This window comes from Sorex fumeus, unplaced genomic scaffold (assembly GCF_029834395.1).
Source record: "Sorex fumeus unplaced genomic scaffold, SorFum_2.1 ptg000007l, whole genome shotgun sequence".
NCBI lineage: Eukaryota > Metazoa > Chordata > Mammalia > Eulipotyphla > Soricidae > Sorex > Sorex fumeus.
The window spans coordinates 48,947,339-48,969,184 of NW_026606064.1; the positions used below are offsets into that span (position 1 = coordinate 48,947,339).

The following is a 21,846-nucleotide window of genomic DNA, read 5'->3' on the forward strand; positions in this document are numbered from 1 at the left end:
ATCACCAGGTGTGACCCGAAAAGCAAAAAAACAAAAAACTCAAACGTTTCTACTGTTAGGGACACATGGTTTTGTTTTTTTGGTTTTGGGTCATACCCGGCAATGCACAGGGTTCACTCCTGGCTCATGCACTCAGGAATCACTCCTGGTGGTGCTCGGGGGACTATATGGGATGTTGGGAATCGAACCCAGGTCGGCTGCGTGCAAGGCAAAACACCCTACCCACTGGGCTATCGTTCCAGCCCCCAGGTCACAAATGGTTTTGAAAGCTTATTATTCCTTGTTTTACATTTATCTTTCTATTCTAGATGTAATTTCTAGTAAGTATCAATACTTGGGAATTTGAGTAATAGAATCATGAAATAGCCAGATCTGAAATGAACTAATTTTTGACCTGAAAACCATTCCCACTTATTTACCACTTAAAAAAAAGGAGGGGGGTACCCACACCTGGCTGTGCACTGATTGATCATTTCTAGCAGAGTGCAGGGGACGGTATGGGATGCTGGGGACTGAACCAGGCTGCATGCAAAGCAAGCACATTACCCACTATATTATTTTCCCAACCCCTAAATTTTTTAAATGCTTGTTTCCATCTCATAAAAGTTTATTCTCCTCACCTCTATTTTATATAGGTGACAATCTTAAATAAAAATTTTAAATATGAAAGCTTCAAGTGAGGGGCTGGAGCAATAGCACAACGGGTAGGGCGTTTGCCTTGCACGCGGACAACCCGGGTTCGATTCCCAGCATCCCATATGGTTCCCTGAGCACTGCCAGAGGTGATTCCTGAGTGCAGAGTCAGGAGTAACCCCTGTGCATCGCCAGGTGTGACCCAAAAAGCAAAAATAAATAAAATTAAAAAAAAAAACAAAAACACAAGTAACTTAACTATGGGTTAAGGCTGGTAATAAAGACCAAAAGCAAGTATAGTTTAATGTATTTTAATAGCAAACTTACAGGAACAGCACAGAAGACAGACAACATTAAAAACATGTACTTGCATGTAGGACAACTCAGTTAGAAAAGTATAGTGAATGGATGGAATCTACTGTATGATAAAAATGCTACAAACACCATTTAGTTGCCATCAATAAGAAATTTACTTGTTTTAAAAAAATCCAAATGCTGGCATTGTCCAGAAAAATTTAACAGTTTTATTTATAATTGTTATAAAGTTGAACTGCTGAAACTTGTTCACTGAAACATTTTGACTTTCATTAATGCTTTATGTACCCACATTTATATTAAAAATTCACACACAAATGAAAATGGAAAAATGCCAATACCTGATTTGTCCCCTATTTTTCCACTTGCAATCATATATTTAGGTACCTTTGACCCCATGGGAAAAAAAAAATCTAACGTTCAGAACTACCAATAACAGGAAGAGGAAAAAAAAAAATTTTTTTTTTTAGAATGAAATGTTTTCCATCATAGTGGATTCTTAAGCACGTTCTCCACGTATGCGGCGTGCTAGCTGGATGTCTTTTGGCATAATTGTTACACGTTTGGCATGAATAGCACACAGGTTGGTATCTTCAAAAAGGCCAACCAGATAGGCCTCACTTGCCTCCTGCAAAAAAATAAAGGGGAGGGGAGGACAAGGCATTATTATCAACTTAAGATTTCTATCAGTTAAAATAAACTTTTCAAGCCCTTTAAAACTTACCCCAGAAGAGGATCAACAAAAATTTACTAGATACTATTAGTTTTTTTGGCTATACCCAGCTGTGCTCAGGGATTACTTGTCAGTGCTCAAGGGGACCATACGCAGTACTTCTATCTAACCAAGACTGGTGGCGGTCAAGGTAAGACCAGATCCTCAAGTATTAACTCAGACCCCTGCATACTTACCTTTCAAAATTAACAGCTGAAAGGCCATTTATAGAAATACAGCTCAGCTCTATACATCGAACAAATCACACACCTCAAATCAGATTCATATCTAATCTAATCCAAACTAATACTTCGAACCCTCTTCCCAGTGTCTTCTAAATTCTCCTACTCCAATGTATCAGTTTGAACCTCTGTGCTTACCAATAATGTCATAGAGCCAACCAACAATTGGTTTCCACCACATGATTATAATCTACCCTCCTCCTGCTTCAAAACTTTCTTTTTGGTGGGGGTTAGTTACTCCTGGCCCTATAGTAAGGAATTAGTCCTGGCGCTGCCTGGGGGACCACACAGGATGTCAAACCTGGGCAGGCCAAGTACAAGGCAGACATATTACCCCCTGTACTCCTCTCATTGTTAGAAATCAATTTCTCTGTTCGACATTTAGAAAAAGCTGTCTTTAATATGGTCCCCCTCAGCCCCCTGCCCCCAAGCCCCAGAATTTTTTTTTATGGACTTTGTTAAAACAAACACCAAATACCTGGATCAAGTTAACCCCCATGTTACTACATCATACACACATATGCGCGTGTGCCAACATCCAGATATTTTTGCATACACTTCATCTTTCAAAATACTGAGTTTCAGACTTTGAAAACATTAGCACAGCAACAATGAAATAATTCAATTTCATCCTATGACAAAGATTACTTCTTGGGGCTGGAGCATAGCACAGCTGATAGGGCGTTTGCCTGCATGCAGCTGACCCGGGTTTGACCCCCAGCCTCCCATATGGTCCCCTAAGTACCGCCAGGAGTGATTTTTGAGTGCAAATACAGGAGTAACCCCTGAGCATCACCAGGTGTGACCCAAAAAGAAAAAGGGGGAAAAAAATTATTTCCTTAATTTTATACTATCATCCTGTTTCTCTCTTGGTGGTGGTAGAGGCACTATTCAGTGAAGCTCCAAAAGCCATCTGGTGCTATGGCTCAACAGGGCCTTCTAGAAGTAAAATAAGCACTTGAGGTTTTAGAGCTGGAGTTTATCTTTAATCCTACAATCTTTTCCTTATAAAAACCAGATGGATGGTACTGTGGGTACACTTGCCTTGCTCGTGGCCAGCCCAGGTTCAGCCTCCGGTATCCCATATAGCCCCCCCAAAAACCACCAGAAGTGATTCCTGAGCGCAGGCAGATAAGTAATCCCTGAGCATTACCTGGGTGAGCAAAACCTCTCCCCTCAAAAACAAACAAACAAACAAACAAACAAACAAAAAAAACCCACAAACAAAAACCACCAACCAACGAAACCTGCCTAATCTGTATTTTTATTTTATTTTGCTTTTTGGGTCACACCCAGCAATGCTCAGTCAGGGGTTATCCCTGGCTCTGCTTGGGAGACCATATGGGATGCTGGGAAACGAACCTGGGTAAGCCGCGCCCAAGACAAAGGCCCTATGAGCTGTGCTATCGCTTCAGCCCCTCAATCTGTATTTTACTATTAAATATATCTCAAGGGGCTGGAGTGACAGTATAGCAGGTAGGGTATTTGCCTTGCACATGGCCACCTGGGATTGATTCCCTGGCATCCCCTATGGTTCCCCAGTACTACTGGATGTGCCACCCCACCCTCACATGATTACCAAGACCCAAGATTTTTTTCTTTCAAGGCTCTTTCCTAAGGTGGACAATGCCTACTCAGCAACCTGGGTGTGTGCGCGCGCGCGTTGGAAGTGGTGGAGGCAACAGCAGTCTTGGGTACAACTGAGAGGGGGCTAGGTATTTTCAAAAAATGTGACAAGCCACATGAATTTTGCGAACTACATAAACAAGTACTCCTTTCTGCTTATGGTTTTTAGGTGACCTGGGATTTCCAGGTTTTTTTTTTTTTGTGGTTCTCATACTGATTAATTTGCTATTCATCAGTCATCTTTTTTGTTGGCTCTGAGCCACACCTAGCAGGGTATTGTGGACAGCATGTGTAGCTCCAGCATACGAAAGATGTTACTTCAACTCTTTTGCACTATCTCTCTTGCCAAGATAGTTATCTTTTTAACAACGTTAGCACTGTAGCACTGTCCTCCCGTTGTTCATCTATTTGCTTAAGCGGGCCCAGTAACATCTCCATTGTGAGACTTGTTACTGTGTTTGGTATATCGAATAAGTCAGGGGAAGCTTGCCAGTGGGCGGAATACTTTGAAACTCAACAACTTTAAGTTACTTATAATAGAAATATCACCTTATACACAATATTCTCAAGCAGATGTTCACGGACCATTTGATTTGTTTTCATACCCAACCGAATCATGCATGTATTGCCAGTCAAGGGCCCCATATTAGCATGGTATGTGCAACATCTTTGGCCACATTATCCCCAACTTAAAAGAACTGCACATTTAGGCAATTAGCCTCATATCTTAGTAAGATGAATTACTTAACATTCAGGTATTTATTCATGGGATGTTCTAGAATGTGAGCAGCATTTGTGTGGTCTTGGTGGCTCCCAAGCACGTGCACTGGGAGGGAGATGTCAGCCCCTGCACCACCACTGAACTCCCCACCCCCACAGAAAGTGGCAAACTATAGCTTATATTTTGAGGTTCACTGTGTTTACATCAGATACTTGTTGATTCTCCCATTATTTTGGGGCAAAGAAAGTATTTTGGGGCTGGGAAGAGCTCAATAGGCTGAAAACATGCCTTGTATATAGGAAACCCAGATTTGATCCTTGGCATGACCAATCCTCTGAGCACCACCAGAAGTGACCTCCAAAATGGAAGTAAGTCCCTAAATATTGCCAGGTGTGGACCTAATACTGAAATAATAAATGAATCAGTTTAATTTGATCTCATTCAGCACTTCAGTAACACGCAAATTTGGATGGTATATGGCCCAGTATAGGGCCAACAGGTCTCATGTTCTGAGACATTTCAGAGTGGTTCCCCTGATATCCTAATGTTAACATGTGGCCGCTGGGCTCTCATTACCACCAGATAATATAAAGTTTTATAGAGATGAGTCTGGTCAGCTCTGGGAAAGGCACAACACTGATCTGGGAGGGGGAGGGGACTTGACCACCATCAATTTCCAAAACACTGCAATGACCCCTGAACTTTAAAGCAAGAATTAAAGATAATCAAAATAGAGGCAAAAGAGGGGGCTGGAGCGATAGCACAGCGGGTAGGGCGTTTGCCTTGCACGCAGCCAACATGGCCAACACAGGTTCGATTCCCAGCACCCCATATGGTCCCCCTAGCATGGCCAGGAGCAATTCCTGAGTGCATGAGCCAGGAGTAACCCCTGAGCATCGCCGGGTGTGACCCAAAAAAGAAAAGAGAAAAAAAAAAAAAGGCAAAAGAGAAATTGCCTTACTACTGCAAGAAAATGTTTACTGACAGCATTTTTATTGTGTTCAATCTGATACACATACCATTTGAAAACACTAACAGTTCATTTCTACTTTTTGTTTTTTGGGCCACACCTGGTAGTACATGGGAAATAAACGAGTCAGATCCTGCATGCAAGCATCAGCTGAGCCATCTTAACCCCAACAGTCTTTTTAAAAATATAAGTACACCTTAGTTGAAATTCTCAGCCATTAAAAATATTACATTTTTAGCCTGGTCTTGATTACTTAAAAGAAAACCTACTTAGTTTACTATCTTCTCACTTCCCTTATTTTAATGCAAAAAAAAAGTGATTTGAAATTCTATTTCAAGCACTCATATCACCCTAGTTTCATTAACAAATTTATCTTTAAGGGAATTTTAAGTGCATGGAATAAAACAAAAAAAAATTTGCAGATCAAAAAAAAAAGGGGGGGGGGGGGGATTAAAATAGAGGCTGGAGAGAGTGTGACCGGTAGGGCGCTTGCCTTGCCTGATCAACCAGGGTTTTGACATCCCCTATGGTCCTGAGCGCAGAGCCAGGAGCCAGCCCTGAGCACCACAAGATGTGGGCCCAAAACAAACTAAGGCAGATTATGAGATTAAGGTTTAGGCAGCAGGGATGTTCTGCGCAAGGCCAATCAACTAACCTTAGAAATCTCTCCCCATCCCATGGGGGGACGGGGTTGAGGTGGGCTGTGTGTGACTTGCGCCCATGTCGTGAGCGTATACACTGTCACATCCAGCTGTACTCAGGTTTTACTTCTGGCAATGCTGGGGATGAACCTGGGCATGTACAAGTACCTTGCCTGCTATACTACTTTTTCAGGCCAGAAGTTTACTTAACAGTTAACACATGAACTTAAGACAATAGTACTTCAGGTTGTTTAGTAATTTCAATTTATAAGATTGCATGAGCACTAATCCTTTAGCTCAGAAACGTAATTTTAGTATATAATGTGTTTTTCAAGGTGGGACCTGGTTGATAACTGAAAAGCAAAATCAGCTTCAAAGCAATGCATGAGAACTGTACCAGTACTTCTTCATAAAAACAGGTAAACGATATACAACTGTAATAGTGAAGTGAAATAGGATCTCAAGATAATGATTAAAACTTCAAGCAACAATACTGAAAGGTTTTAGTAGTTTGAAATAAATTTCATTTTCATTCAGATTTTAATGGATACCCACTCCTGGAACTCACCAATCAAATGAAGTTTAAACAAACCATAGAAACAGCTCAACCAATCATATTTCAGCGTTGAATCCACCTATCAAATCTTTCTCTCAAAGCAAAACCCTGGCACAGCAACAGCAGCCCTGGAAACCCTCCAATAGAATATATTACATAGATTCTGGATATGCCCCTTACCCCGTCAGATTTATTGGTCTAAACATATTCTGAGATATCCCCAAGGCGGCCAAACAACACAAAAATCTGTTATGTAAATACTTAGCAATTCTATTCACATTACTTATGGAGGTACTTTACTGCTGGAATATTAAGACTAAATTCAATATACTATTTAAATGGAAATCATAAACTTTTTTTTTGCAAACTACAAGTCTTAGATTTGTTTCTTTAAAAAAAAAAACCCAGCATTTTAAAGTAAACCTGTTTAACGATCAATCGAAACCTAACTTATTTTATCCCCAAAACACCATGCGGGTGAGGGCTTGCGTGCTGATCACTCCCACCCTGGTGTGGTGACTATATGCTGCCAGGGATCAGACCTAGTCTTCAGCCCTATTAATCTATCAGTAGGCCCCAAGACTGCAATTCCATCTCTCTATTCCATCCTAATTATCTTATCCTTCCTACTTGTACCTATTTCAGGTTCAGAAAGGCATTCTCTGTTAGACCAGCTACTATTAAAAATGTACCACAATTTTTGGGTGGTTCCAGGTATAAAATTCAGAGCCTCATTCATGCAAGCCAAGTGCCCTCTCACTAAACCACATCCCTGGCCCACATATTGACCATTCATTTCCTTATCTCAAGGTCTCCAATATCTTGAAGTCAAAACAAAACATTTTTTTGTGGTTTGTTGCTGTTTTTGGTCTGCACCATACCTGACAACACTGAGACAGAGCGGTTACTCTTGGTTCTGCACTCATGAATAACTCCAGACAGTGCCGGGGGACCATAAATGATGCTGGAGATTGAACTTGGGTTGTATCCCCTGGTTGACCTCTGCAAGGCAAAATCCCTACCTGCTGGTCTGTTAACGCTTAGGCCCCTCAAAGCAAGATTCTAAGACTTTACAATGCTATAGAGGAATGTGCACTTAATTTTGGAATCAAGTCAAATTATGATTCCATAATCCAAATGGCTTCACATTATGTTATGACCTTGACTAATTTAACCTTTCTGATACAGAAAAGATACAAGTGACATTATGCAAGTGTATACAAGAATATACAACTGTTCTCTACAGACAGTTGGAATCAGAATCTTTCCCACTTGCCATTTACCTGCAAAGCACCAATAGCTGCGCTCTGGAAGCGCAGATCTGTTTTGAAGTCCTGAGCAATTTCTCGCACCAGACGCTGGAAGGGAAGTTTGCGAATCAGAAGTTCAGTGGACTTCTGATAGCGCCTAATTTCACGGAGTGCCACAGTACCAGGCCTTAAGAGGAAAAAAAAAAATCCAACATCAAAGAAACAGTCACCAAATGACACAAAAATGCCTGCTAGATTCTTTACTAAACTCACTAATTTTATAACCCAACCAGTATCTTTGAAGCAGACATATGATTCCCAACTAATTTATCAAAATTAAAATTATTTTCTTAATCTTTTAACAACCACAGTAACTTTTACAGGACAGTCCAACAAGCTAATTTTAAAAATATATCTGTGGTATTTTCAGTTGGCTGCTTAGAATACCGCTGATTATCATCTACCCCTCAAAATTAACACTGTCAATTGTGCTAGCTGGAATCTTATTTTATAAATTAACTGTCAGCAAGAAATTTACCTCAGTTCTGACATTTCTCCCACCTGTAAAGTCAACTGGATAGGATAGCAACCTAAGTATGGACAACATCTGCCCTCTAATGGCAGATGTCCTAAACAACATTGTCAGGGTAGTTCAAAAACCAAATGGGACAACAGAAGGAAATAAATCAAAGTAAATGACAACTTTACTAAGCAAAACACCAGGATCTTGAGTAAACTGTCATTCTACTCAAAAGCAGTTTTATTCCTATGACATCACTTAAAGATAACTTGTAACTTGACAGAAATAAAAAATTTTCTGCTTATTAACTTTATTAGCATCTAGTGACGTCAGTCTCTAATTTGGGGCATGGTAAAATTATAGCTTCAAAATCTGCACAGTAAAAAAGTTGTTTGCATTCATCTTCAAATATTAATATTCGGGAGCAAAAATCAACTTTGTCAAAATTTTTGATTCACATTTTGATTCTGTGAATACCTGAGATCATTTCCCCTCCCCCTCAAAAAAAAAAATACCTGTAACGGTGAGGCTTCTTCACCCCTCCGGTAGAGGGCGCGCTCTTGCGAGCGGCTTTTGTAGCCAGTTGCTTCCTCGGTGCTTTACCACCGGTCGACTTGCGGGCAGTCTGCTTTGTACGAGCCATGGCAGAGAGACCTTACCTACCAGCGATAAAAACCAAAAATTACCATACGCAGCTATCAAAATTGAACACTCCACACTAAAGGAGCCAACAAAAAGGAAAAACTCTCCCCGCCACAACACCCCACCATCTGGAAATTATGATTCCCATTAAAAAAAAAAATTCCGTATTGTTATGTAACCTGAAAGGGTGCGTCTACCACCCGTACCAACCATGACTTCTTGAAACAAACTGTCTGTAGTACTAGAAAATTCGGAGCCTTAACACCCTCTCTCAAAATTCGGAGCGACGACGACAAACGGCCAAACAAGACGCCTAAACAGCCGCCTAAACAGCCCGTGCTCCAACGTCTTCAATTAAAGTCGAAATCAGAAATGACCGGAGACCGTCGACCGACAAACAAGTCAGAAGAATGAAGCACAAACCAGATCGCGACAAACGAATCAAAAAAAAAAAATTTTTTTTTTTGCGTTCCCCTCCCACACTGGATGCCCCCCCCCCACCGGCGTCTGGCAGTTGATAGATTTGCTGTAAATATCTGAAAACATTCCAGGTCTTCCATCTCCCGGGCGGGGGGGAGGGGTTGTTTAATTTCGAGAAACAAGAAGGAACAACAGCTACCACCAGCGAGCACTGTCCCCGCAGAGAAATTAAAAAAAAAATGCCCCTCACCCCGGCTTTAATTAACGCCAGACACCGGCCGACCGGTCCACCCGGCACCACATAAACTTTTGGTTTCGCCTTCCCCGGCCCCCGGGGCTCAGGGTCCCCCCACCAGCCCGCTCGGCTCCCCCGCCGCTCCCGCACACCGATTCGCCTCCCCGAACCCACCAAAATGGAAACAATCGCTCCACGTCTCCGATTCCCTCCCAGAGAGACAAAACACCCAAACGCTCGAAAATACCCCGAGCCCCTGCCACGTGCCGCCCACCAAAATGCAAAAGTTTTTTTTTCCGGGGGGGGGCATCTTCAATGCATCAAGTTTTCGCTTCTCCGAGAAAAAAAAAAAAGAAAGAAAAAGGAAGGGGGGGGGATTGGAACCTCTTTGAAATTTTTTTCTCCTCCTCATCTTCTGAAATGGGGAAGAAGGGAAACGGGGAAAAATATGGTCGGTGACCAGAGAGGAGAGAGACAAGATGGTGAAGCTTAGCAACAACTGTGGGGAGGCAGGAAAAAAGCGAGTTACCCCAGGCTGGGAAGCGGCGGCGATTTCGACCCCATTCCCGCCCGAAAACTGGGGGCCGGGGCGCGGGGGCGGCAGTTAAGAGGCCCGCGCGGGTCGTGGTGAAGGTCTGGGGTCCCGGAGAGGGGCGACGGGCGGGATACGACCGAAGAAAGAGCCGGGGGCGCGGGGAGTGAGAGCAGCTCGGCGCCGCGGCGGTGGCAGCCGTTGGACTGAGGCGGCGAGGGACGGGGGAGCCGCCGCCGCCGCCGCCTGAGGGGGAGAGAAAAACTCGCTCTCTCACCTCCATTTCGGGGCCAAAAAGTTTGCGGGCCAAGCCAAAGGGGCTTGTGGGTCCCTTCCTGGCTCGGCTGGGGCCCGGCCCGGGGCTGACGGCAAGCAGGGCTCGGTTCCGGGGAAGCGGGCAGACGGGGAAACTTACCCCCCTGATCCTTCGGCTGGAGCTAGGCGAGCGAGAGGCGGCGCTGGCGTTGGAGAGCGACGGCGGCGCGGCGGTGGCTGCGAACACAATTGAAAGATGGCTGACACCGAGGCTATCCCCCAACACACGCCGCCCCGCCCCCGCGCCGCGCGCCAGCCAATCACACACAATGGAGGGAAGGCTCGGCCCCGCCCCCGCCGCCCGGCTCGCGCCCGCCCCTTCCCCTCCCCCCGCGCCCCCGTTCGCTGGCGCGCGCTCGGCCCTCCCCCGCGCACCGCCCGCCCCCTCCTCGGGGCCGCCTCGCGCCGTGTGTGTACAAACACAAAAGACATGCCGAGGGGCCGCCGGCTCCCGCCGAGACGGCCGCCCGCGCCGCCCGCCCCCGTTTCCACTTCGGGGCCCCGCACTCCCACCCCGCTCCTTCCGCGGCACCGGTCGTCACTCCCGCGAAGCCCGGTTTGGGGCGCGGAGGGGGAGGGCCGGGCGGAGGCGCGGCGGGTGAACGCCCGGCCTGCGGGCGTCTGGGGCCGCGGCGGCGCGGGGGAGGGGAGCCCGGCCGGCGCTCTCGGCCCCGCGCGGGGCCCGGCGCGCGCCCCCGACAGGCCCCGGGCGGTGTGGGGGCGGGGAGGCGGACGCGGCCCGCGGGGTCGCCGCGCCCCGCTGGAAAACAGGGCTTCGCCGGAAGCTTGTAAATAGCAGCCTCCAGTCCCGCGCCCACTGTCTCCTGGCTGCGCAGGCAGCTGGCAGGACGGCCGGACGGGCGGACGGACCGCCCGCCCGCAGACAACTTTATCCACTCAGACCCGTCCGGGGCCGGCCGCCCGGTGCGCTGTGCGGGCGAGTCGCGCGGGCCCGACCCCCGGGGGACGGCCGATCCCCGGCGGCTGGCGTCTCCGGGGCCAGGGACAAGGCTCGCCGTCTTCCCGGGCCGGGCTGCCTGATGCAAGATGGCTGTATTTCGCAAGGCTCTTTCAAAACACAACAAAACAAGACGCTAATCTATGGAGCACACGGCTAACTGCACCAGGCCTGGCTGCCTGTCCCAGCAAACGGGTCCTAGCCGCCAACCGGGCCTTTTTCCCTATCAGTCGTCAGTTCAGTTGCCAAATCAGGTAGTCTGCTGTCAGCAGCCTCTGCCTGCTTAGGATGTGCAAGAAAACGGCAGAAAGCAAGCGATCGGGGCTTATTACGTCGCCCCGTTTCCCGATTGTTTTCTGTGCTTTGTAGCGTTAGCAAAGTGACTTCACCATCCAGGTTCTCTGCATTCGCCGTGTCAGTTCGTTATCCTGAGATCAGAAGAACCTTCGAGAGTTCGAACCGCGCTCCACAATTCGGGGGAGGTCGGGGGTCACCAGCAAGTGTCACGCTGACACCTCGTAGGATAGTGCAGGAGATACATTTCCTCTTGAAACGGGCTTAAGGAAATCCGATCGGAGGAAGGGAATAGATTTGTCCAAGGTCACTTAAGAGAGGCATGGACCCAGGAGAAAGAAAAAAGCCCGGGCCTCCTGTTTCATTATTATTTAATGAATGTTAAGTGTCGGTAGCTATGTGCAGGCCTTGGCTAAAAGCACAGAAGCAAAACAACTCAGGCTGAGTTGCCAACGAAGAGTTTCTCCGATTCGAGCCAAGAAGAGATGCTTGCCTGTTTTGTTTGGTTTTGTTTAAAAGATACCAAAATACTTCTTGTTGGATTAATCCAGAAGGATTACATCAATTAAATTCCTATCTTTAAGAAATGATCAGTGACATGGGCCATACTCTATGCTAGAGTTTTACATTGCTTTTATTTGACTTTATTTTTTAATTTTTTAAATTTATTTATTTATTTGCTTTTTGGGTCACACCTGGCGATGCACAGGGGTTACTCCTGGCTCTGCAACTCAGGAGTTACTCCTGACGGTGCTCAGGGGACCACATGGGATGCTGGGAATCCAACCAGGGTTCGCCACCTGCAAGGCAAACGCCCTACTGGCTGTGCTATCTCTCCAGCCTCCTGACTTTAAAGGCATTTTCAAGGAAGGAAGGGAAAGAGTGAGGTGAGAGTCATTACCTTGGATAATCTGAATCAGCTCAGCTGTCCATCTGTAGAAAGGAAGTATTTATGAACAGAGAGGCCACCGTGTGCTGGTTTCTCTCTCACCAAGCGAATATTTGAGTGCTAGGCACCACTCTGGGTTCTGGGAATATAGTAGTGGACAGCACAAGCAACAGTTCTGTGCTAATGCAGTTTCACAGATCACAGATCACAGATCATCCTGTTATTCGTGGATTGCCTCGAGCAGGCCCCAGTAACGTCTCCTTCACCCTAGCCCTGAAATTATATTCAAGGCTCTTTAGGAGAATGAGACCCATCATTGTTACTGGTATTTGGCATATTGGGTATGACACGGAGTTTGCCAGACTCTGCCGTGTGGGCAGGTTACATTCGGGAGCCTGCCAGTTTGTCAAAGTAGGAATGAGATGTCATAAAATGTCGTGCGGCTGCAAATGTGGCCGGGCGGTTCTGGAATCTGGTTTTTATAGTCTCTAAGTCTTGGCCGCTGATGGGATTACACGACGCCAGGGGGCCAGTTGGTGGGTGTGACCCCCGCCTACTGGAATTTGGAGGATCTGGGTGGAGGATGCTCGACTCCAATCCGAGTAGGCTTGGAGATCTCGGCTCCGGAACCCACGTGGCTTTGTCCCTCTGCCGTACCTTCAGGTGTGCGGAGAGTGGTTTCAGCATGGTGGTGTCTGGTCCTGGAGGTCGTCGGCTGCCGGAGACCTGGTCGGGGCGGGGAGGAAAGCTCAACCCGCTCCCTCCAAGGGGCCACTGCGAGGAACAGCCAGGCGTGGGGGCAGGGGACTGCACTGTTCTCCCTCCAGGATCTGGTTTTTATAGTCTCCTGCCCCCGCGCCTGGCTGTTCCTCTCAGTGGCCCCTTGGAGGGAGCGGGTTGAGCTTTCCTCCCCGCCCCGACCAGGTCTCCGGCAGCCGACGACCTCCAGGACCAGACACCACCATGCTGAAACCACTCTCCGCACACCTGAAGGTACGGCAGAGGGACAAAGCCACGTGGGTTCCGGAGCCGAGATCTCCAAGCCTACTCGGATTGGAGTCGAGCATCCTCCACCCAGATCCTCCAAATTCCAGTAGGCGGGGGTCACACCCACCACCTGGCCCCCTGGCGCCGTGTAATCCCATCAGCGGCCAAGACTCAGAGACTAATGCAGTTTATAATCTTTAAATTTGCTCATGCACTGGGACGAAGCCATTGGAGGCTGGAAAGAAAAGAGGGGCTTAGGAGTGCAAAACACTACTGTGGGAAGAGGGACTATCGGGACCAAGTGATGGAGTAACAGAGCTGATAGGACAAGGATTTGAAAAGAATACCAGGGTCAGGCCTGAATTGGCTCTACTAGTGGACTTTTAGTAGCCTCCACAGTTTAAACTTTAAAACAAATGAAAAAAAAATGGAGACAAAGGGAGAAGCTAAGCTTTTCTCTTTGTGTGCGTGCGTGTTTGCGCGTGCATGTGCGTGCATATTTGGCACTACTGGGGGCTACTCCCCAGTCTGTGTTGAGGGCTGCTCCTTATGGTGCTTGAGCCATATTCCCGGGATGAAACCTGGGCTTCCCACATGCAAAAAACTTTGTATGCATTTAGCCTATTGAGCTAGCTCTCTGGCCCCTAAAGCTTTTCTTTTTTTAAGTTAAACATTTTCCTTAAAATAGAATGTTGGAGGCAACTAATTGAGATTTATTATTAAGTAAAAGTCTATCCTCTGGATATAGACCTGAAGTTCCAGGAAGTGTGGCTTAAGAGGCCCTGGGCTCAGTTCCTCCCCCCACATCCCCCCAGCACATTAAGGAGTGGCTCCTACAACTATCAAGGGCTGGAAAGGATTTTTAAAGCACTGTTAATACTAAATTAGCCCCTAGCAGTTACATACCTCATGGAACTAATCTTCCCACCCTTTTCCTTCATCACACTGATTCAGATCTCTCATATTTGTTTACTGTCTTATCTGTCTCCTCCCACAAATGATGTAAACACAGACAGCAGTGTCATCTTTTTCTGTGTATTTGTCTGCTTAAGGTCACTCCCCCCTGAACTCAAGTTTGGGGACTTTTCCATTTGCTGTACCTCCTTCTTAGATGATCTCATTCATTCTTGGAAGTTGTCAGACACACAAAAGAGAATTAGATTATAATGAACCCTGGTGTGTCCATCAATCCAGTTTCAAAAAATGATCTATTCATATCCACTTCCCTACCTCCCCTTGAATTAATTTGAAGGAAATCTCAGACTTTGCATTTCATCTGTTGATATTTCAGCATGTATCCTGAGAGCCAAATATATACGCTGCTTAAATCTGTTAGGTTCGCTCTTGCTCTCTCTGTCTCTCCTCTCTCTGTCTCTCTGTCTCTGTCTCTGTCTTTATCTCTCTTTCTCTGTCTCTCCCCTCTGCATTGAAAAATATGACTTGAGGCTTTGGATCTCAGCCATCTCTTAAAACATACACCTTTAGTCTTGCCTAATAAATGGCATTATCATTTAACCAACTGCTTAAACCAAAATGTGCTGATACCCTCCTTGAGCTGGTATTCTTCTTTCACACCCATTATCCTATTGCTACTATTCTGTAAAGCTTCTCCTTTTCACCTCCCCCTCTTGTCCTCACCTCTCTGCTGGCTCCACAGTAACTTCCTGTAGCCTCTTCTTTCTATTCTAGGACCTCTCTGTTCCATTCTCTAGAAACCTGCAAAGAGAGACGAATGTGAAGCAGACTAAGTCACACTCATCCTTAAATCCATTCAGTTCTTTCTGCTCTTTGTTGAAATCAGCACTTGCATGATGTGGTTTGCCTCCTTTCTTTTATCTTTATTTTTTTTTTTTTGGCTTTTTGGGTCATATCTAGTGATGCGCAGGGGTTACTCCTGGCTCTGCACTCAGGAATTACTCCTGGTGGTGCTTGGAGGACCATAAGGGATGCTGGGAATCGAACCCGGGTCTGGCACATGCAAGGCAAACGCCCTACCCACTGTGCTATTGCTCCAGCCCCTGGTTTGCCTCCTTTCTTCTCAAACCCTTATCCTTAGTCAGCTGCAGCCTCCCTCGAAGGGTCACTCTCTTATGGACTCTAGTGCCTCCTCCAGTTTTTCTCAGGCTAGCTCACTCATCTTCTTTGCAATATTTCCTACTCTCCAACATCGTGGAAGATGTTTATTAAATACGCTGAAGAAAAGTAGAGGAGGGGCTGGAGCAATAGCACAGCGGGTAGGGCGTTTGCCTTGCACGCAGCCGACCTAGGTTTGATTCCCAGCATCCCATATGGTCCCCTGGTCACCGCCAGGAGTAATTTCTGAGTGCATGAACCAGGAGTTTCTCCTGTGCATCACCGGGTGTGACCCCAAAAAGCAAAAAAAAAAAAAAAAAAAATAGAGGAAATTTGGGATGTGTATTTAGTACTTGAAAGTTTTTAGATGGCCAGGAAACTAAGGAAGAATGCACGATCCTTGTTGATCCCTGACACCCTTCTAGAAAAATTAAGATTAAAAAATTTCATTTTTCTTTGTATTGCATAATCACTGGATAAGATTTGTATTTAAAACATATGTAGGGGCTGGAGCAATAGCACAGCAGGTAGGGCGTTTGCCTTGCGCACGGCCGACCCAGGTTCGATTCCCAGCATTCCATATGGTCCCTTGAGCACTGCCAGGGGTGATTACTGAGCGTATGAACCAGGAGTAACTCCTGTGCATTGCTGGGTGTGACCCAAAAAAGCCAAAAAAAAAAAAATGTAAGGGGTCAGAGCAGTTGTAGGTTGCCCTGCATGTGACTGACCCAGGTTTGGATTTGATCTCTGGCATCCCATAGGGTCCCTCCCCAAGGACCGCCAGGCGTAATTCTTTTTCTTTTCTTTTTTTAAATTTTTATTAGTGAAACACCTTGAGGTACAGTTGTAGACTTACAAATTTTTGTGCTTGTGTCCAGGCGTAATTCTTGAGTGCAGATCCAAGAGTAACCCCTGAGCATAGCCAGGTATTGCCCCAAACCAAAATCAGACAAAACCAAAAATTCTAAATATATTTGAGGCCCTCATTTAATACCTCTATTGCAAACCACAACACCCAAAATATATATAGAGAGAGAGAGCAAAAGGGAGTGCCCTGCCACAGAGGCAGGGTGGGGTGAGGGGGGGAACGAGTTGGGGGTGGTGGGAAGGATGCTGGGACCATTGGTGGTGGAAAATGGGCACTAGTGGAGGGATGGGTACTGGATCATTGTATGACTGAAACACAAGCACGAAAGTTTGTAAGTCTATAGTTGTACCTCACGGTGATTCACTAATAAAAAATAAAATATTCTGTAAATATATTTGAGGCCCTGAGTTCAATCCCTAGCATTGCCACACACACACACACACGTTCGCACATGCATGTGTGTGTGTGTGTGTGTGTAGTAAATAGAAAACTTGCATAAAACTCCTGAATGAAATGTTTTCTTATTTTTTTGTTTTTGGGAAAGCACAACCAGTGGTGCTCCAGGGCTCTTCCCAGCACCGTACTCAGTACTGTTGTTCCTGGGATCAAACATGGGGCTTTGCTTCAAAGCACCAATTAAACATATGTGAGAGGACAAATATCAAACTGAGAACCAAACCTTGTGTAGACTCTTACTCTACTGCTGAGCTATACCCTATCCTCAATAACTTTATTTTTCCTGGGTCATTCCAGGTGATACTTGAGAATCACTGAGACTATGTACTCTCTAGAGCTGGGGTGAGGAGGCTTGTGGTGGTAGTATCAAACCCAGGACTTTGCACATGCAAGGCATGTGCTCCGTCAGCCAGTCAAGCCACATACCTGACACTTATATCATTTTGAGGGGAAGAGGGATAGCGTTTGGGTTTTTGACTACATCGGACAGTGCTTAGAGGTCACTTGTGGCAATGCTTGAATGTTGTGTGGTGCTGGAGATTGAACCCTAGACTCTTGCTTCTAAAACATTTGCTCGAATCCTTTGAATATCTCCTCAGCCCTTAAACTTTAAAGAAGGATATTTAGGGGGTGGAGAGATAATACAGCTCCCAGGTATTCCATATGGCCCCTTGAGTGCCACCAGGAGTAGTTTCTGATTACTCCTGGTACTAGTCAGCCCTGCCAGGTGTGACCTAAAAACAAAAACAAAAAATAATAAAATTATGGGTTTGGAGTGATAGTACAGCAGGTAGGGCATTTGCCTTGCACGTGGCTGGCCCGGGTTCAATTCCCAAACACCCAATATGGTCCCCGGAGCAATGCCAATAGTAATTTCTAAGTGTAGAGCCAGGAGTAACCCTTGTGCATCGCTGGGTGTCACTCAAAAAGCAAAAAATAATAAAATTGGCTATTTTAATACAATACAGTTCAGGCTTGCTCTTTCAAGCCGGTGTTCTCCCTTAAACATGTGTCTGTCTGCTTTCTTCACTCCTAAGAATACTTGTTCTCTCTGCCCTCATGTCTTTCAAAGTACATTTCACTCAGTAAAAACTTACCTTGCTTCAACAGACTCAACAACATTGGAAATGAGATCTAAATTACAACCACAAAACTTTGAAATGTACCTGTCAAGGTGGGGGTGGGGATATAAGGGGCTGGGGGGAGAGAACATGGGAACACTGGTGGAGGGAAGTTGACCCTGGTGTCAAAATATATACCTGTGGGGCTGGAGAAATAGTATTGTGGGTAGGATGCTTGCCTGGCATGCAGTCAACTTGGGTTCAGTCCCCTGCATCCCATATGGTCTCCCAAGCACTCCAGGAGTAATTCCTTAGTGCAGAACCAGGAGTAACCCCTGAACATAGCTAGGTGTGTGCCCCCCAAAAAAGTCTGACAGGAAGACAGAGGTTAGGGGCTGTGTCAGCCTCCTTGCCCCCCAAACCTGACTGCTTGCATTTCAGGTTGCCCTACTGCTCTCTGGTATAACTGTTCCATAGGCTCCTTGTCCATGTGCACCATGCTCCTGTCCTTTAACAATAAAGCTAGGGTCCAGGGACCAGAGCAGCACCAACTTAGCTGTCTGACTGTTGAGTGACTGTTGGTTGACTGTTGCTACCATTTAGCTGCCAGCCCTGTACCACCATGGGGGATGGTGCTGCTCTGGCTGCCCCCCACCCCCAAGGAATGCTCGTTTGATGTTTCTCATAACCAAGGCCCTGATGAACCATCTACCCACACCTCCACTGGAAGGCGATTGGAATGCTCTGAGGTTTCCCACTCCTTAGAGACCCCCAACTTCCTCTCCTCATCCAGCAAATGAAATGTGCCCATTTGACCGGGCTGTTTCTCTTAATGTTGTGTTAATTTTGCACACTGATTAGCTGAGTACTGGCATCTGGTCTCTGTGTGTGTGTGTGGGGGGGTGTGGGGTACCAAGAGACAGCACCAACGGTCTTGTGTATACCTTTTTTTTTTTCGCTTTTTGGGTCACACCTGATGATGCACAGGGGTTACTCCTGGCTCTGCACTCAGGAATCTTTCCTGGCAGTGCTTAGGGGACAATATGGAATGCTGGGAATTGAACCTGGATCAGCTGCGTGCAAGGCAAATGCCCCATCCATTGTGCTATTGCTCCAGCCCTCATGTATAACATTTTTGAGATTTGCTACAGAGCCATACCCTTGCCCACAGTAGCATCTCTTATTTTCTGCTCATCATGCAACCGTGGGACTCAAACTTAATTGGGGCTGCAATCTCTTTTATTTTTGGTGCTACATCCAGCAATGCTCAGGGCTTATCCCTGGCTCTATCTCAGGATCATTCCTGGTGTGACTTGGGAGACCATATGTGGTGCTGGAGATGGAACCTGGGTTGGTCCATGCCAGGGAAGCACCTTACCTGCCGCACTCTCTCCAGCCTGGCACTTTGATCTTTGTGTGGATCGAAGATGAGCCTTCACTTCAGATTTTCACACATTCCCTTTGGGAATGGGTAAGTGGGTGTTCTGGTTCTGCACATGTTCTGGTAAACTGGGTTAAGTGATTGGCCTTGGGGAAGGAGTGCCAAGAAGTTAAGTGGTGTCTGAGACTCCCAGGCCCAGAGAAACTCCTGAATTGGTGCTGATAACATATGTCTCTAGCAGCTGGTGAGGCTGCTTAGCCCTTAGCCAGCCTCGGAGGCACTCCCTGTGGCTTCCTTCAAACTCCAACATGAATGATCATGATACTAAGAAGGATCAAAAAATTTTTTTTCTTTTTTCCTTTTGTTTTTCAGGCTACACTCAGCAGTACTCAGGCCTATATTTCTGGCTCTGTGCTTGGGGATCATCCCTGGTGGTACCTGAGAAACTGTGTATAGTCAGGGGTAGAACCCAGGTCAGCTCTTGTAAAGCAAGAGCTTTACTTAGTATGCTATATCTTCGGCCTAAGGGTTTTTAAAATTATTAACTTTTGTTTTTGAGCAACACCCAGCAGTGTTTAGGGCTTACTCTGCCCTCAGGGAATCACCGGGGAATGGGGGTGGGGGAGGAGTTCCTATGTGGGGGATCAAACCCTGGTAGGCCATGTGCAAGGCAAGCACTGCTCCTTGTCCGCTGTGGTGTCTCTCTCTCTGGCCCCAATTTGTCTTTTTAATAGACTTTTTCCTGATCAAGAATTTTTGGGTCACACCCGGCAGTGCTCAGGGGTCACTCCTAGCTCTGCACTCAGGAATCACTCTTGGTGGTGCTCAGGGGACCATATGGGATGCTGGGAATCAAACCCATGTCGGCCACATGCAAGGCAAACACCCTACCCTCTGTGCTATCGCTCCAGTCCCTAATCAAGAGTTTTAATTGTAGAACATAGAAAATCATTTTTTTTTTTTGCTTTATTTGGGTCACACTTGGTGATGCACAGGGGTTACTCCTGACTCTGCACTCAGGAATTACTCCTGGCGGTACTCAGGGGACCATATGGGATGCTGGGAATCGAACCTGGGTCGGCCATGTGCAAGGCAGATGCCCTACCCGCTGTGCTATCTATTGCTCCAGTCCCCAAATCTGTTTTTTTTTTTTTTTGGCTTTTTGCTTTTTGGGTCACACTCAGCAATGCTCAGGGTTGCTCCTGGCTCTGCCCTCCGGAATTACTCCTGGCGGTGCTTGGGGGACCATATGGGATGCAGGGAATCGAACCCGGGTTGGCTGAGTGCAAGCCCTACCCGCTGTGCTGTTGCTCCAGCCCCCAGTCCCCAGCCCCCAAATCTTATATTTTCACCTGGACAGTGAAGCTGTAGAAATATTTCTCCCTGGCAGTGTCAGACCCAGTCGTCCCCTAGGCAAGACTGAGCTCTTAGAGCTCGCTTGTCTCTCATCAGACATCATATCCATCCGCTGCACGACCCATTCCGGACATCCTGCTCCCAAGAAGGAATTCTCCCTACACCTGAAAACTAGTTCAGTGTTATCTGAAATTCTCATTTAACTGTATTTTTTTTTTTTTTTGCGAAAAACCAAGTTCAGTCCTCCCTGCCCCCTCTATTCAGCTCTGACTGTGCTGCTTCTTTTCACTCTCCCTTTGCTCCCCCCCCCCCCATCTCTTCTGCTGCTCTGCCTTGCTGTAGCATCTGACTCTGGCTTCCTTTCCTGGGCCCTGAGAGGTGATTTTCCCTGCATTCTTTTTCAGTTTTTTGTTTGTTTGTTTTGGTTTTTGGGCCACACCCGGCTGTGCTTAGGACTCATTTTTGGCTCAACGCTCTGGGATCACTCCTGTCAGGGCAAGCGCCCTACACACTGTACTCTCTCTTCAGCCCCTAAGGATATTTTTAATAAGGGCCACACCCAGGAGTGCTTGACTCAGTGGTGTGGCCTTGATCATTACTTGACTGGGACAGTGATTCTTGGGGGCCACCAGGAACTCACCCAGCAGTGTTTGGAACCATGTGGTACAAGGGATTAAACTCAGGGTCCCATGTATGCTAGAACTGTACTGCTTGAACTAATCTCCTGGGCCCTAGCAGTTGAATATTGAGTATTAACTTTTCAGCCTTTGTTTCTCCTATGTAAAGAGAGTAAAGTTATTTTATTTATTTTTTGTTTGTTTTTATTTTGGGCCATACCCAGCTATGCGCCAAAACAATAATCTCCAGGCTACTTTTGGCTTTGCACTCAGGAATTATTCCTGGCAGTGCTTGGGCGACCATATGGGATGCCAGGGATTCAACCTGATTTCGCTTTGTACAAGGCCAGATACCTACCTGCTGCACTACCACTCTGGCCCCAGTAAAGTTATTTAAAAAGTATAGCGATAGCACAGCAGGTAGGGCGTTTGCCTTGCATGCGGCCGACACGGCGACCTGAGTTCAATTCCTCCGCCCCTCTCGGAGAGCCCAGCAAGCTACCGAGAGTATCTCGCCTGCACAGCAAAGTCTGGCAAGCTACCCATGATGTATTCGATATGCCAAACACAGTAACA

At 46.5% G+C, this 21,846-nt stretch overlaps 1 protein-coding gene across 1 annotated transcript; it reads right to left on the minus strand.

The window, feature by feature from the left end:
• Nucleotides 1-928: 928 nt before the first annotated feature.
• LOC130046135 (histone H3.3A) lies at nt 929-10,579 on the minus strand. Its single transcript, XM_056139042.1, has 4 exons — nt 10,431-10,579; nt 8,702-8,845; nt 7,700-7,853; nt 929-1,576 (listed from the first exon to the last, which is right to left on the minus strand). Exons 2-4 carry the CDS (start codon nt 8,827-8,829, stop codon nt 1,448-1,450), a joined length of 411 nt encoding a protein of 136 aa, XP_055995017.1. The 5' UTR covers nt 8,830-8,845; nt 10,431-10,579; the 3' UTR covers nt 929-1,447.
• Nucleotides 10,580-21,846: the final 11,267 nt, after the last annotated feature.

What these genes read in the sequence shown, in the direction of transcription:
- LOC130046135 (XM_056139042.1), bottom strand. Translation starts at nt 8,829, where the DNA reads ATGGCTCGTACAAAGCAGACTGCCCGCAAGTCGACCGGTGGTAAAGCA. An exon ending in AAGAAGCCTCACCGTTACAG is followed by an intron (nt 7,854 to 8,701) that starts GTATTTTTTTTT and finishes TTTCCTCTTAAG; the next exon opens with GCCTGGTACTGTGGCACTCC. An exon ending in CAGCTATTGGTGCTTTGCAG is followed by an intron (nt 1,577 to 7,699) that starts GTAAATGGCAAG and finishes ATTTTTTTGCAG; the next exon opens with GAGGCAAGTGAGGCCTATCT.